Source organism: Oncorhynchus clarkii, chromosome 7 (assembly GCF_045791955.1).
Source record: "Oncorhynchus clarkii lewisi isolate Uvic-CL-2024 chromosome 7, UVic_Ocla_1.0, whole genome shotgun sequence".
NCBI classification, from domain to species: Eukaryota; Metazoa; Chordata; class Actinopteri; order Salmoniformes; family Salmonidae; genus Oncorhynchus; species Oncorhynchus clarkii.
The window spans coordinates 52618949-52632598 of record NC_092153.1 but is presented as its reverse complement, the minus strand read 5'-3'; the positions used below and the strand labels follow the sequence as shown (position 1 = coordinate 52632598).

At 47.1% G+C, this 13650-nt stretch overlaps 1 protein-coding gene across 1 annotated transcript in view; it reads left to right on the top strand.

Moving 5' to 3' along the window:
• The window catches only part of LOC139413451 (chromodomain-helicase-DNA-binding protein 5-like), a 38640-nt gene extending 25199 nt beyond the window's left edge, over positions 1–13441 (top strand). The window contains exons 12-40 of the mRNA XM_071160869.1: positions 193–404; positions 621–752; positions 1047–1161; positions 1256–1447; positions 1627–1827; positions 1942–2079; positions 2326–2447; positions 2750–2923; positions 3041–3182; positions 3615–3864; positions 3973–4097; positions 4295–4574; positions 5001–5173; positions 5394–5568; positions 6862–6948; positions 7104–7192; positions 7281–7414; positions 8081–8225; positions 8480–8645; positions 8778–8857; positions 9079–9298; positions 9439–9528; positions 9635–9799; positions 10969–11077; positions 11192–11324; positions 11476–11671; positions 12015–12178; positions 12272–12398; positions 12643–13441. Coding sequence (XP_071016970.1) covers positions 193–404; positions 621–752; positions 1047–1161; positions 1256–1447; positions 1627–1827; positions 1942–2079; positions 2326–2447; positions 2750–2923; positions 3041–3182; positions 3615–3864; positions 3973–4097; positions 4295–4574; positions 5001–5173; positions 5394–5568; positions 6862–6948; positions 7104–7192; positions 7281–7414; positions 8081–8225; positions 8480–8645; positions 8778–8857; positions 9079–9298; positions 9439–9528; positions 9635–9799; positions 10969–11077; positions 11192–11324; positions 11476–11671; positions 12015–12178; positions 12272–12398; positions 12643–12767 — 4461 coding nt within the window. The 3' untranslated portion in view covers positions 12768–13441. The remainder of the gene's footprint in view (positions 1–192; positions 405–620; positions 753–1046; positions 1162–1255; positions 1448–1626; positions 1828–1941; positions 2080–2325; positions 2448–2749; positions 2924–3040; positions 3183–3614; positions 3865–3972; positions 4098–4294; positions 4575–5000; positions 5174–5393; positions 5569–6861; positions 6949–7103; positions 7193–7280; positions 7415–8080; positions 8226–8479; positions 8646–8777; positions 8858–9078; positions 9299–9438; positions 9529–9634; positions 9800–10968; positions 11078–11191; positions 11325–11475; positions 11672–12014; positions 12179–12271; positions 12399–12642) is intronic.
• The last annotated feature ends 209 nt before the right edge of the window (positions 13442–13650 follow it).

The window sequence follows — 13650 nt, the reverse complement described above, 5'->3', positions numbered from 1 at the left end:
GACTGATGCTGAGGGGTTTGCCAGTGTTTGAAAGTCAGCCATGGTCAAATATACTGGCTTACTCTCACTTTAAAAATCTAGCTTGCAGAAGTTACAAGACTCTACATTTGCTACAGCACATTGTCACAAATACGACAAGAATTTTCTGCAGCATCGTTGGTTAAGCCATGGTCTTGTCTGTGGTGTGTGCAGTTGGAGCTGTACCACGCGGTGATGTACCGTAACTACCAGAGGAAGAACGACATGGACGAGCCCCCTCCGTACGACTACGGCTCTGGGGAGGAGGAGCTGAACAACGAGAAGAGGAAGAGTAAAGACCCAGAGTACGCTGCCATGGAGGAGAGATTCTACCGCTACGGCATCAAGCCAGAGTGGATGGTCATCCACAGGATCCTCAACCACAGGTGCCCACCCCAGACACACACCCCTTCATCTCCCTGTCGGGACATTCTCTCCCCCAGACTCACGCTCAGCACTTGATATACAGTGGAATAAACTAGAGACAGGAATCTCAACCATACATTTTTGTCCCAGGTTTGAAATATGTAATTGAAACCTTTCCTTTTGTATTCTGAAGCTCCCAGAGTTGTGATTGTCATTGTTCCTTGCGTTCTCTACAGTTATGATAAGGATGGGGATGTGCACTACCTGATCAAGTGGAGAGACCTGCCCTATGACCAGTGCACCTGGGAGGTGGATGACTTTGACGTCCCTGAGTATCACAACGCCAAACACTCCTACTGGGACCACAGGTCAGCTCAGAACTCACACTTTTCTCTCTCTCTCTCAATTCAATTCAAGGGGCTTTATTGGCATGGGAAACATATGTTAACATTTCCAAAGCAAGTGAAATAGATAATATACAAAAGTGAAATAAAAAACAAAAATGAACAGTAAACATTACACTCACAGAAGTCTCTCTCTCTCTCTTTCACTGTATCTCTCTCTCTCTCTCTCTCTTACGCATGCACATACAGACAAACATATTTCACATGATTTCACAACCTGAGTAGACTGTTTGTTGTTTGTCTCCTGTGATTTGACAGGGAGCAGATGATTGGTGACGACCAGCGCCCTTTAGTGGTGAGAAAGGGAAAGAAGGGCAAAGAGGAGGAGAAGAGGAGGGAGAGAGAAATCCCTCCTAACGCTCCAATCATAGATGTGAGTGGGAATCATTACTAGGGACTAAAACATACTGTACGATTGGCTCAACAATAAGCTGATACACCTCTGGCTGTTCTTTCCCCGTCACTAGCCTACCATCAAGTTTGAACATCAACCGTGGTACATCAATGCCACTGGGGGAACCCTACACCCGTACCAGCTGGAGGGGTTGAACTGGCTGCGGTTCTCCTGGGCACAGGGCACAGACACAATCCTGGCAGACGAGATGGGCCTGGGCAAGACTGTCCAGACCATCGTGTTCCTCTACTCACTCTACAAGGAGGTGGGTGAGGAGGACAGGCTCATACAGGAAAGGGGTCTATTTGTTTATTAATGTTCCATGACATTATTAAGTAAATACAATACATAATAGAATCAGTAGTGATGAAAGTAATGTGATATCTGTTGTGTATATCATCAAACAGTGTCCTTAGTCATGACTGAAATGTCCTCCCCTCTCAGGGTCACTCCAAAGGGCCATACCTGGTCAGTGCCCCCCTGTCCACCATCATCAACTGGGAGAGGGAGTTTGAGATGTGGGCCCCAGACTTCTACGTGGTGACCTACACTGGGGACAAAGAAAGCCGGGCGGTCATCCGGGAGAACGAGTTCACCTTCGAGGACAGTGCGGTCAAAACAGGCCGCAAGGTCTTCCGTATGAAGGTATCCCCATAAAATAAAAATGTATTGAATCTCAGTAAACATCGACAAGCATGTCATTTACAGGCCAAAGGAGAGTGGTGGTCATATATAGACTCTCTGTTTTGGTCTTGACAGAAAGACACGGCCATCAAGTTCCATGTGTTGCTGACGTCATATGAGCTAATCACCATCGATCAGACCATTCTGGGCTCCATTAACTGGGCCTGTCTAGTGGTGGACGAGGCCCACAGACTGAAGAACAACCAGTCAAAGGTAATCCAACTCAAATTATACCAATGCATTCTACAAATGGATGTAATTGTTTGTTTTTTTGTCACTGGTGAACGGTAAATTGGCTAATAGTGTTTCTTAAGGTCCAAATTCTGATTTCTTTACAATCTATGATCAGTATCTTATCTATCTCCTCTCTTCCAACACCATCAACCTTGTATAGCATTATGACTCAACTCTTATTTGTGGCTTGGTTGAGTGTCTAATGTCGCTGTCACTGTTCCACAGTTTTTCAGAATTCTCAATGGGTATAAGATCTACTATAAGCTGCTACTGACTGGCACTCCTCTGCAGAACAACCTGGAGGAGCTGTTTCACCTGCTCAACTTCCTCACCCCAGAGAGATTCAAGTAAGAGCTGTGCTGTACTTCCTCCTGTGGCCATCCATTAGCCTGGCAGCCTGCCTCTTGGGCCTCTTACCTGCTGCAGTAGCAGAGAGTAAAGACCTAATGCTGAGGGAGATTCAATTGTTACCACAGTGTTCTCCTTTCAAATCCCTGCATACTAAGGCTTACAGTACAGCCTAAAGCCATGGCGGACACTTAAGCGTCAGTTGCTCCTCTTAACATCGACTGGAACAAATGGGGATTGTGCCGTCTTTAAATGGTGTCTATAAACGGTTTTGCTGTGTCTGTGCTTGCTCTGTGTGCAGTAACCTGGAGGGGTTCCTGGAGGAGTTTGCAGACATCTCCAAGGAGGACCAGATCAAGAAGCTGCATGATCTGCTGGGCCCACACATGCTCAGGAGACTGAAGGCTGACGTCTTCAAGAACATGCCTTCCAAGACAGAGCTCATTGTACGAGTGGAGCTCAGCCCCATGCAGAAGTTAGTTAGTCCTCTTCTAGTACTTTTCTGTTGAACCTCCCATTGTTGTATAAAACCCCTTCAGAGTGGTTCCCCCAGGCCTAATCCCGCCTTTCATGTTTGACCTCTGACCCACAGGAAGTACTACAAGTTTATCCTGACGCGGAACTTTGAGGCGCTCAACTCCAAGGGCGGGGGCAACCAGGTGTCCCTGCTCAACATCATGATGGACCTGAAGAAGTGCTGCAACCACCCATATCTGTTCCCCGTGGCAGCCGTGGTGAGGGAGGGAGGAGAGATGGGATCCCTCCGGGTAGAGGGAGGGAGGAGGGAGGGAGGGGAGGAGACAGTGCAGAGGGGGTAGACCATGCTAAGGCCTGCGGGGAGGGACTGATGTTTAGGAGGAATTGTGTTTCTAAATGTGTGTATCATTGGAGGCTGCTGAGGGGAGGAGGTACATAATAATGGCTGGAATGGAGTGAATGGAATGGTATCAAACACATTGGTTTCCATGTGGTTGATACCATTCCATTGACTCCATTCCAGCCATTATTATGAACCGTCCGCCTCTCAGCAGCCTCCACTGGTGTGTATTGTAGAAGTTGATAGGTCGCCAACATGCAAGTATGTTTGTTTATCAGTGAGAGTTGACTGTCTGTGTGTGAGGGGCTGTGGCCTCTTGTTGGGTTATTTGCTCATTGTGTATACGCAGGAGGCACCAGTGTTACCCAATGGCTCTTATGATGGGAACCAGCTGGTCAAGTCCTCAGGCAAACTCACCCTGCTCCAGAAGATGTTGAAGAAACTCAAAGATGAAGGACACAGAGTTCTCATCTTCTCCCAGATGACTAAGATGCTGGATCTGCTTGAGGACTTTCTGGAATACGAGGGCTACAAATATGAACGCATTGATGGAGGCATCACAGGGGGACTACGACAGGAGGCTATCGACCGCTTCAACGGTGAGTTACGCTGCTGTTCTGTCTTTCTCCAGCAGGGAGCAGCACAAACAGCACTCACAGTCGCGTACTCACTCACTCATTGACTGTGTGCCTTGATTCTTACTGCAGCACCGGGTGCTCAGCAGTTCTGCTTCCTGCTCTCCACCCGAGCTGGAGGCTTGGGCATCAACCTGGCCACGGCAGACACCGTCATCATCTACGACTCAGACTGGAACCCTCACAACGATATCCAGGTACTGTGGGACATGGTACCGACTAACACAGGCATACTGTACATACAGTATACTGTCTTCTGAATGCATTATAACCCTCACAGTGTTATCTCGTTCTATCTGTCTTCCTCCTTGACTCCCTGTTATGTTTCTTTATTTATAACTCTGTAACTGTCTCTCCCGCTCTCTCTTTCCCTCCCTCCATCTCTCTGCTGCAGGCATTCAGCAGGGCCCACCGTATAGGTCAGAATAAGAAGGTGATGATCTATCGCTTTGTGACGCGAGCTAGTGTGGAGGAGCGCATCACCCAGGTGGCCAAGAGGAAGATGATGCTGACCCACCTGGTGGTGAGGCCTGGCCTGGGCTCCAAGACCGGCTCCATGTCCAAACAGGAGCTGGACGACATCCTCAAGTTCGGCACCGAGGAGCTCTTCAAGGACGAGATGGAGGCAGCTGCACGGGCCATGGGTTCGCATCAAAAACTCTGTAAGAATAATGGTACGCACAGTGACTACACTGTGTCACAATATAAAGCAATCAAGCTTCTAAACGTGCCTCTATTTTCAAGCAAGCTGCTATAGTTATGGACACACAGCCAAAGAAAGGTATAGTGTGCCACTCGTGTTACCAGAGGTATAACTAGAGCAGTGGGCTTCAAAGTTGGGGTCACGGGGGAACTGCAGTGGGGTCGCCAAATAAATAACTGAGTAGGGATTATTGTATGGGATCAATATACAATTCACCCCAAGGGTTTAGCATTTCTGTTTGAAAAGTCAGACCTGTTTTGCTTGGAACATATAGTCGTTTTGAACTGAACATTTAACCAATTTGCATTCTTCTAATATTGTCTTTAGATTTGACATGGATGTAAAGTAAACCAGCCTGTATCCCTCTGATATATTGTGATACTTGTGTTTACTCCAGGGGACATAAAGGATGGAGATGAGGGCAGTGTCATTCACTATGATGACAATGCCATCTCCAAGCTGCTGGACCGTAGCCAGAATGCCACGGAGGACACTGAGATCCAGAACATGAACGAATACCTCAGCTCCTTCAAGGTGGCCCAGTATGTTGTCAAAGACGAGGACGCAGAGGTGAGGACACACACTAACACACTCAGTCAGCATGGGCGTTGCTATGTCTAGGAGTGGCTCTGTTATGTATTCTCAAGTGTGTATGTGTGAGTATTTTAGCAGTCTCTTCATTGTATTCTCATTGATTACCAGTGTTTATTCAGTAGTAGCTAACCATTTAGTTTACTCTGGAGTATCCTTGTTCAGTATTCTTACGTTGTGTGCATGCGTGTGTGTTCAGGAGGAGCCCCAGCGGGAGATCATTAAGCAGGAGGAGAATGTGGATCCAGACTACTGGGAGAAGCTGCTGAGGCACCACTATGAGCAGCAGCAGGAGGACCTGGCCCGCAACCTGGGCAAAGGCAAACGCATCCGCAAGCAGGTCAACTACAACGACACGTCTCAGGAGGACCAAGGTTTGCCTCATACTGTACTGTACACTCTGGCCTGCTATTCTCTTCTTCTTTAAAGGGATACTTCAGGATTTTGGCAATGAAGTCCTTTATCTACTTCCCCGGAGTCAGATGAACTTGTGGATACCATTGTCATGTCTCTAGCGTTAGTGCAATTGCTAACTCAATGTTTGGACGTATTAACTGCTAGCATGTTAGTAGATACCATAGACTTTTAGTTATTGTGTTAATGCTAGTTAGCATTGGCTCATGAAACTACCTCTAACTTACTTCATACTGGATGCAGAGTATAAAACATGGATCCATGAGTTCATCTGACTCTGGGGAAGTAGATAAAGGGCTGCATTGCCAAAATCCTGAAGTATCCCTTTACTGTAACAGTAATGCTATGCTTATTGGTCCCCCTCCTTTTAGAAAACATTTGAGTGAACTTAGCATCACTAGAACAGTGGTATTCAAACTTTTTCAGTGGGGACCCCATTTGTTTTGGCCAGAATTTCTGGGGACCCCATTTTTTTCCCCAAGAATTTTGCGTGACCCCCACCCCAAATCTAATGACACATCCTTACAATCGGTAAATTTATATTCTTACGTCAACAAATAACCTTCAATTCATCACATTTTCATCTTGAAAAGAAACCAATAAATACATTTACTCAATAAAATTTTATTTTTCAAATGATCTTTCTCAAAAAGTTTTGCATATGGGTCCCATACAGTAATATGTACTTTTTCATTTATTCATTTGTCGACCCCACTGCAGTTCCCCCGCGACCCCAACTTTGAAGCCCACTGCTCTAGTTATACTTCTGGTAACACGAGTGGCACACTATACCTTTCTTTGGCTGTGTGTCCATAACTATAGCAGCTTGCTTGAAAATAGTGGCACATTTGAAGCTTGATTGCTTTATATTGCTTATAGCGTTACAGTATGCAAGTTGTGTAGAGTTCCTCTTATAACACTACCCCCCATAGTTCAACAACAGGCATTTGAGACTGAAAGGGAAACATTTAAACCCATCTAAAGCAAATGCACACTCAGAGACATGAAGTGTTGATGAAGTGCACAGTCCACCAGTGTAGTGGCTGGGAGGACAGAACAGACAGAGGCTCTGCTGCTAGTCAGTAGTAGTTTTTGAAAGAATGCCTGCCCCCCAGTGGTGTAGTGGAGTAGTGTCAGTGTGCATGCCCACTGTAGCGGTCTGCGGTTCTAGCCCCCCTCCCCTCCTCCCCCAGTAGGCCCCTACACAAGTGAATGCACTGTGCTGTTTCTCTCTGATCTGATCTGTGGCTCAGAGTGGCAGGATGATCTTTCAGACAATCATTCCGAGTACTCCGTGGGGTCCGAGGACGAGGACGAAGATTTCGAGGAGAGGCCGGAAGGTGGGTGTCAATGAGACCTGCGTAATCACTACGTTATAGATACCTAACTCTCTCAGTGCCTGCTCTGTCCTGTGTAGATGGGCCTGGAACCTATCATTGATAAGATGTTGCTGAGGCACCTGGCTGATGGTGGTGGGGGGGGTGTTTCTCTGTAGGTGGGCGCAGGCATTCTCGCAGGCAGCTGAAGAGTGACAGGGACAAACCTCTGCCACCCCTGCTGGCACGCGTAGGGGGCAACATCGAGGTAAGGAAGAAAGCACTCTGGTTTTAATGTAGTAGACAACATGTGTATGCACATTGATTTGACCAATGGGTATAATGCCCTGTGCCAGGTGCTGGGGTTCAACGCCCGTCAGCGGAAGGCCTTCCTCAACGCTATCATGCGCTGGGGCATGCCTCCTCAGGACGCCTTCAACTCTCACTGGCTGGTCAGAGACCTAAGAGGGAAAAGTGAGAAAGAGTTCAGGTATTTAAAGCTCCTCCTGTACTGTATTTTAACTGGGGTTCAGCTGCAGTCTACTGTTCACTCCCATACGAAATGCAAGACAATTTTAGTTCAAGTATTAAATTTAAAAAATAAAAAAAAATGTTTTTGTTGTTGTATCTTTTTCTATTTAGTTACTTTTTTTCGTGGTATCCAATTGGTAGTTACAGTCTTGTCTCATTGCTGCAACTCCCATACGAGCTCGGGAGAGGCGAAGGCCGAGAGCCGAGCGTCCTCCAAAACACAACCCAGCCAAGCCGCACTGCTTCTTGACACAATGCCCACTTAACCTGGAAGCCAGCCGCACCAATGTGTTTGAGGAAACACCGTACATCTTGGGACCGTGTCAGCGTGCACAATGCCCACCACAGGAGTCGCTAGTCTGCGATGGGACAAGGACATCCCTGCCGGCCAAACCCTCCCCTAACCCGGAAGACGCTGTCCGAATTGTGCGCCAGCCCATTGGTCTCCCGGGCGCGGCCAGCTGCGACAGAGCCTGGACTCGAACCCAGAATCTCTAGTGACACAGCTAGCACTGCGATGCAGTGTCTTAGACCACTGCGCCACTCGGGAGGCCCCAATTCAAGTATCTTTGTTACTATGATTGGAAATTGATTAGCTGTATGAATGTGACCCTGTCTCTCTTAGGGCCTACGTGTCCCTGTTCATGAGACATCTTTGTGAGCCCGGGGCAGACGGGGCGGAGACCTTTGCAGATGGGGTTCCACGAGAAGGGCTGTCCCGTCAGCATGTCCTCACCAGGATTGGGGTTATGTCTCTGGTCAGGAAAAAGGTACACATCAACCAGTCATCCAATGACTCCATAGTTACATGAATAAAACCCAGCAGAAAGCAATAAGTTAGCCTCCTAACAGGGTTGAGAAATGTCTTGTAGCCTATGTTTAGATTGAGTAAGGCTGGTTCCCTGCCTCTAGCATCTGGTTTTAGATTGAATGCATTCAATAAAATGCAACAAGTCTAGAATGGTGGAGAAATACAGTTTCTTCTGTTGTTAGATTGTTAACTCACTGTTGTGTCTGTATCCAGGTCCAGGAGTTTGAGCATGTCAATGGGAAATACAGCACTCCAGACCTGATCCCTATTGGACTGGAGCTGAAGAAACTGACTGAGAGTCTGTCCTCTGACCCCAACACCCCTGTCCCTGCTAGCCCAGCTGCCACACCCCAGCCTCCTGGAAGTCCTGTCCCACCAGGTCAGTGTCACATCCTCACCCTGTCCAGTGTGTGTGGTATGTGTGTGTGTTTCAGAACTCCGCTTAGTTCATTAGATTCAATAGACAGGAAATGTGAGACACTGCTTGGTGATTGTTTTGCTGTTTCTACAGAGAAGATGGACTCGATCTCAGGGCCTGCTGAAGACAAGGAGCCCACAGAACAGGAATGCAAGAAGCTACCAGAACTGGAGGTCAGAGTTCACGCTTCTTCAGAAATGTCCCTTTATTCCCCGCTCTTATCCTTCTCATCCCTCTATCCTTTACTGTCTTCATACATCTCCCCATAAATCTCATTTGATTATTATTATAATACAAAACACATGCCACTTTCTAACTGTCACCTTTTAAAGTAAACTGTCTCCTTTTTGTTTTACTCTGTCTCCCTCTCCATCTGTGATGGCTGTCTCTCCAGACTCATGTTAGTACAGAGTCATCATCCCAGGTAGAGAAGACAGACATCGCTCCTGACAGTGATGAGACAGAGAAAGGCAGCACAGAGGACAAACCAGTCTCCTCAGAGGAGAGTAGTGAAATGACAGACATACCCTCCGCACTGATAGAGCCATCCATCAATCCTAAAGAGCCTCCATCCATACAGACAGAGCTGTTGTCCAATCAAAGCTCACCAAAAGGTGAGTGGTGCATTACATGGTTATAATCAAATGAAGTGTAAATGGTTGGTGTAATGGCTTTGGTTTGTCCCACTTCATAAAAATCGGTTGTAACATGTCTCTGTTCTGATGTGGTCATCTGTTTGTCAATGACCCTCTAGCGGAGCCCTGTCGAGAGACAGAGAAGTCCTTAGAAAAAGGAGACAGTGATCCTGCTCCAGCCAAACCCGAGGAGAAGGAACTGAATCCAGGTATTTGCGGAACAGCGAAAAACATTAAAACCTTGTCACTCTTTGAGTGACACTTTTTGCAGAAAGAGGACCTCAAAAATGTAAGCTAGTTGTTCCATTTCCTTAGTTGTTTCAGACGAGGCCAAGAGCGAGGACTTGCTCGTGCCCGAGGGACGGCTGAATGGAGAAAAAGAAGCACAGGAGGAGATGGAGGAGGTCAGGAGGGAATTACTGGAGAAGAATGGTTTCAAGATGAGGTTCATGTTCAACATTGCCGACGGAGGCTTCACAGGTGAGGGATGGGCGGGAGAAACAGCTAAGGTGTAGGAACATTACATACACTACATGACCAAAAGTATTTGGACACCTACTTGTCAAACATCTCATTCCAAAATTGTGGGCATTAATATGGAGTTGGTCCACACTTTGCTGCTATAACAGCCTCCACTCTTCTCGGAAGGCTTTCCACTAGACAATGGAACATTACATCCTAACAGGGTTGAGAAATGTCTTGTAGCCTATGTTTAGATTGAGTACGGCTGGTTCCCTGCCTCTTGCATCTGGTTTTAGATTGAATGCATTCAATAAAATGCAACAAGTCTAGAATGGTGGAGAAATCCAGTTTCTTCTGTTGTTAGATTGTTAACTCACTGATGTGTCTGTATCCAGGTCCAGGAGTTTGAGCATGTCAATGGGAAATACAGCGCTCCAGACTTGCTTCAATTCAGCCACAAGAGCATTAGTGAAGTCGGGCACTGATGTTGGGCGATTAGGCCTGGCTCGTACAGGCTTCGAAATTCATCCCAAAGATGTTCGATGGGGTTGAGTTCAGGGCTCTCTGCAGGCCAGTCAAGATCTTCCACACCGATCTCGACAAACCATTTCTGTATGGCATCGCTTTGTGCATGGGGGCATTGTTATGCTGAAACAGGAAATGTCCTTCCCCAAACTGTTGCCAGAAGTTAGATGCACAGAATCATCTAAAATGTCATTGTATGCTGTAGCATTAAGATTTCCCTTCACTGAAACTAAGGGGCCTAGTCCAAACCATGAAAAACAGCCCCAGACCATTATTCCACCTCCACCAAACTTTGCAGTTGGCACTATGCGTTAGGGCAGGTAGGAATTCGCCAAACCCAGATTCGTCATTCGGACTGCCAGATGGTAAAGCATGATTCAACATTCATTCAGCTCTATAGCAGGGTAGAAGTTTTACGAACTGACTTGTTGGAAAGGTGGCGTCCTATGACGGCGTCACGTTGAAAGGCAATGAGCTCTTCAGTAAGGCCATTCTACTGCCAATGTTTGTCTATGGAGATTGCATGGCGGTGTGCTCAATTTTATACACCTGTCAGCAATGGGTGTGGCTGAAATAGCCAAATCCACTCATTTTGAAGGGGTGTCCACATACTTCTGTATATATAGTGTAGTTGTATGATCTGATGTGTTACTATATCTCAGAGCTGCACACCCTGTGGCAGAACGAGGAGCGGGCTGCCGTGTCATCTGGGAAGATGTATGACATCTGGCACCGTCGCCACGACTACTGGCTACTGGCTGGCATCGTAACGTATCCTTCCTCTGCATCTAACACAGCTGTTCGGAATTCACAGTGTGCAGGTCTCTCTGTTTGTGATGTGAAGCCCTTTTATCATGTTTGTTTTCCTTTACGGGGGAACCTCAGACATGGCTATGCCCGCTGGCAGGACATTCAGAACGACCCACGCTATGCCATCCACAATGAGCCCTTCAAGACTGAGATGCACAAGGGAAATTACCTGGAGATGAAGAACAAGTTCCTGGCTCGTCGCTTTAAGGTGAAATGCTTATTGCTGTCATACAAACACATTTGTGAACACCTTGAATCTGAAAAGTGGACAAGACAACCTAAGGCAATATTCAATCTCCACCTCTCTCTCACCACCCTCTCTCTCTCTCTCTCTCTCTCTCTCTCTCCCTCTCTTTTAGCTGTTGGAGCAGGCTCTGGTGATAGAGGAGCAGTTGAGGAGGGCAGCGTACCTGAACATGACCCAGGACCCCAGCCATCCGGCCATGGCCCTAAACACTCGCTTTGCTGAGGTGGAGTGTCTGGCTGAGTCTCACCAGCACCTGTCCAAGGAGTCTCTGGCTGGAAACAAGCCAGCCAACGCTGTGCTGCACAAAGGTCTGTCATCTCCCAGTGTGTACACAGCAGCAGGACTAAAACACTGTCTACAAACTCAAGATCTGGGTGAATAATAATTAAGCATTGCATGAACTGTAGATAAGATTGAATACGTTAGTGCATTCTCGTTATTGACGGTGTGTGTGTATGTGTTTGTTCTCTGTGTGTGTGTATGTGTTTGTTCTGTGTGTGTGTGTGTGTGTGTGTGTGTGTGTGTGTGTGTGTGTGTGTGTGTGTGTGTGTGTGTGTGTGTGTGTGTGTGTGTGTGTGTGTGTGTGTGTGTGTGTGTGTGTGTGTGTGTGTGTGTGTGTTTGTTCTGTGTGTATGTGTATGTGCGTTCCAGTACTGAACCAGCTGGAGGAGCTGTTAAGTGACATGAAGGCGGATGTGACGCGGCTTCCCAACATGTTGTCCCGGATCCCCCCAGTGTCTTCGCGTCTGCAGATGTCTGAGAGGAGTATCCTCAGCCGCCTCACCAGCCGCGGCAACGAACCTCCGCCCCAACAGGTACTGTACTGTCATTGGCTCTGTTGTGGTGATAGGTAGTTTTGGTTGATTCCATCATTGACAGGATGTGTAAAATGTTTACTCTACCTCCAGCCGTTCGGCCAGGGCTCATTTGCCTGTTCCCAGATGTACAGCACTGGCTTTGGAGGCAGTTTCCGGGGGCCTGCAGGTGAAGCCATGGTCAACTATAGCCAGATGCCCCTGGGACCCTATGTCAGTGGTAAGTGGCCTGTCTCTGCACGACTTTAACTGTAATACAAGATGTTTCAGCTGAACAGTCGAGGACAGAATGTATGATAACTGAAAAAGAGGGAGCACTGTAAGATTAACTACTGCTCTGCTTCTCTTTCTAATAATATGTTAGGGAATACATAGCTTCAAATATTTTATTTGGGTCATCTCTTTTGCTGAGCACTCTTTGTTTGGTATCCCTCCCCCCTCCCCAATCATTCCCCCCTTTCTAGTGTCCAACGGCCCCCCTCCTCCATCCAGCCACTTGGACAAGAAGTCCTGCGACCACCTGAGGGATGTCACCACCCCTGACCTTAAGTCAGGCAAGCCCAATGATGTTATCTGTATTGAAGATTAGGTAATCTACTCCAAAACTGATCTGGAGTCAGCCAAGCCAAGGGATGTCAACTACTGTATCAATGATTACAGAATCAACCCGCCAGAGAACTCCTAACTAATCTCTATGTCTATGGATGATAGGATAACACTAAGAACATTACACTGATGTATCTGTCTATCGTATCAATTGCACTTCTATCTTTCAAGAATTCTTCAACATACTTTGCAGTAGCTATTTGCTTTTATGACTTAGGTTGGTGAGTCAAGCAGAGGAACTGTCTATTAGGATGTGAGAGTCAAACGACCTCATACGCCCCGACCTCTGCTACCTGACATGTGGAAGCATGTTCCCCTGCTCAGATGTTGCATGCATCAACAAATGGTTGAGTGCTACGCCATCGACTGTGCCATCGGGCACCACATGGCTACACATAAAATACATATCCAGGGGTTGTAAGATCTGCCATGTGTCAGCAACGGCTGGGCAGAGGAACACGACCGTGGTGATCTTGTAGGATGATTGGAACTGCCCTGTCTTGGCTACAGGGAGAGCTGGGAAAGTCAAAGTTCACATGAAGATGAGCCGGTGGAGTTGCCAAGGCTGCTGTAATGAGACTTATCTGTGTCTATTTATTCCATTTAGGCCTGGCTCTGCTCCTTCGTTCTGGGTATTTTCCTCCTGCGTTCATCATTGGCCTCGGGACTGACCTCTGCTGGAGCTTTGTGCTTTAGCTACATACAAATAGAAGGAAAACCACGAAGGCATAAGTCTCCCCTCCTAGAATTATAGAGATGATAAGTGGATGATAAGTGGGTGCTCATACAGCAGCCAATTCTCTGGTCAATTTTAGTACATGTGTTTGTTTTTATAGTTTCGGGGCAGAGCCTTGAGTTGGAACTTG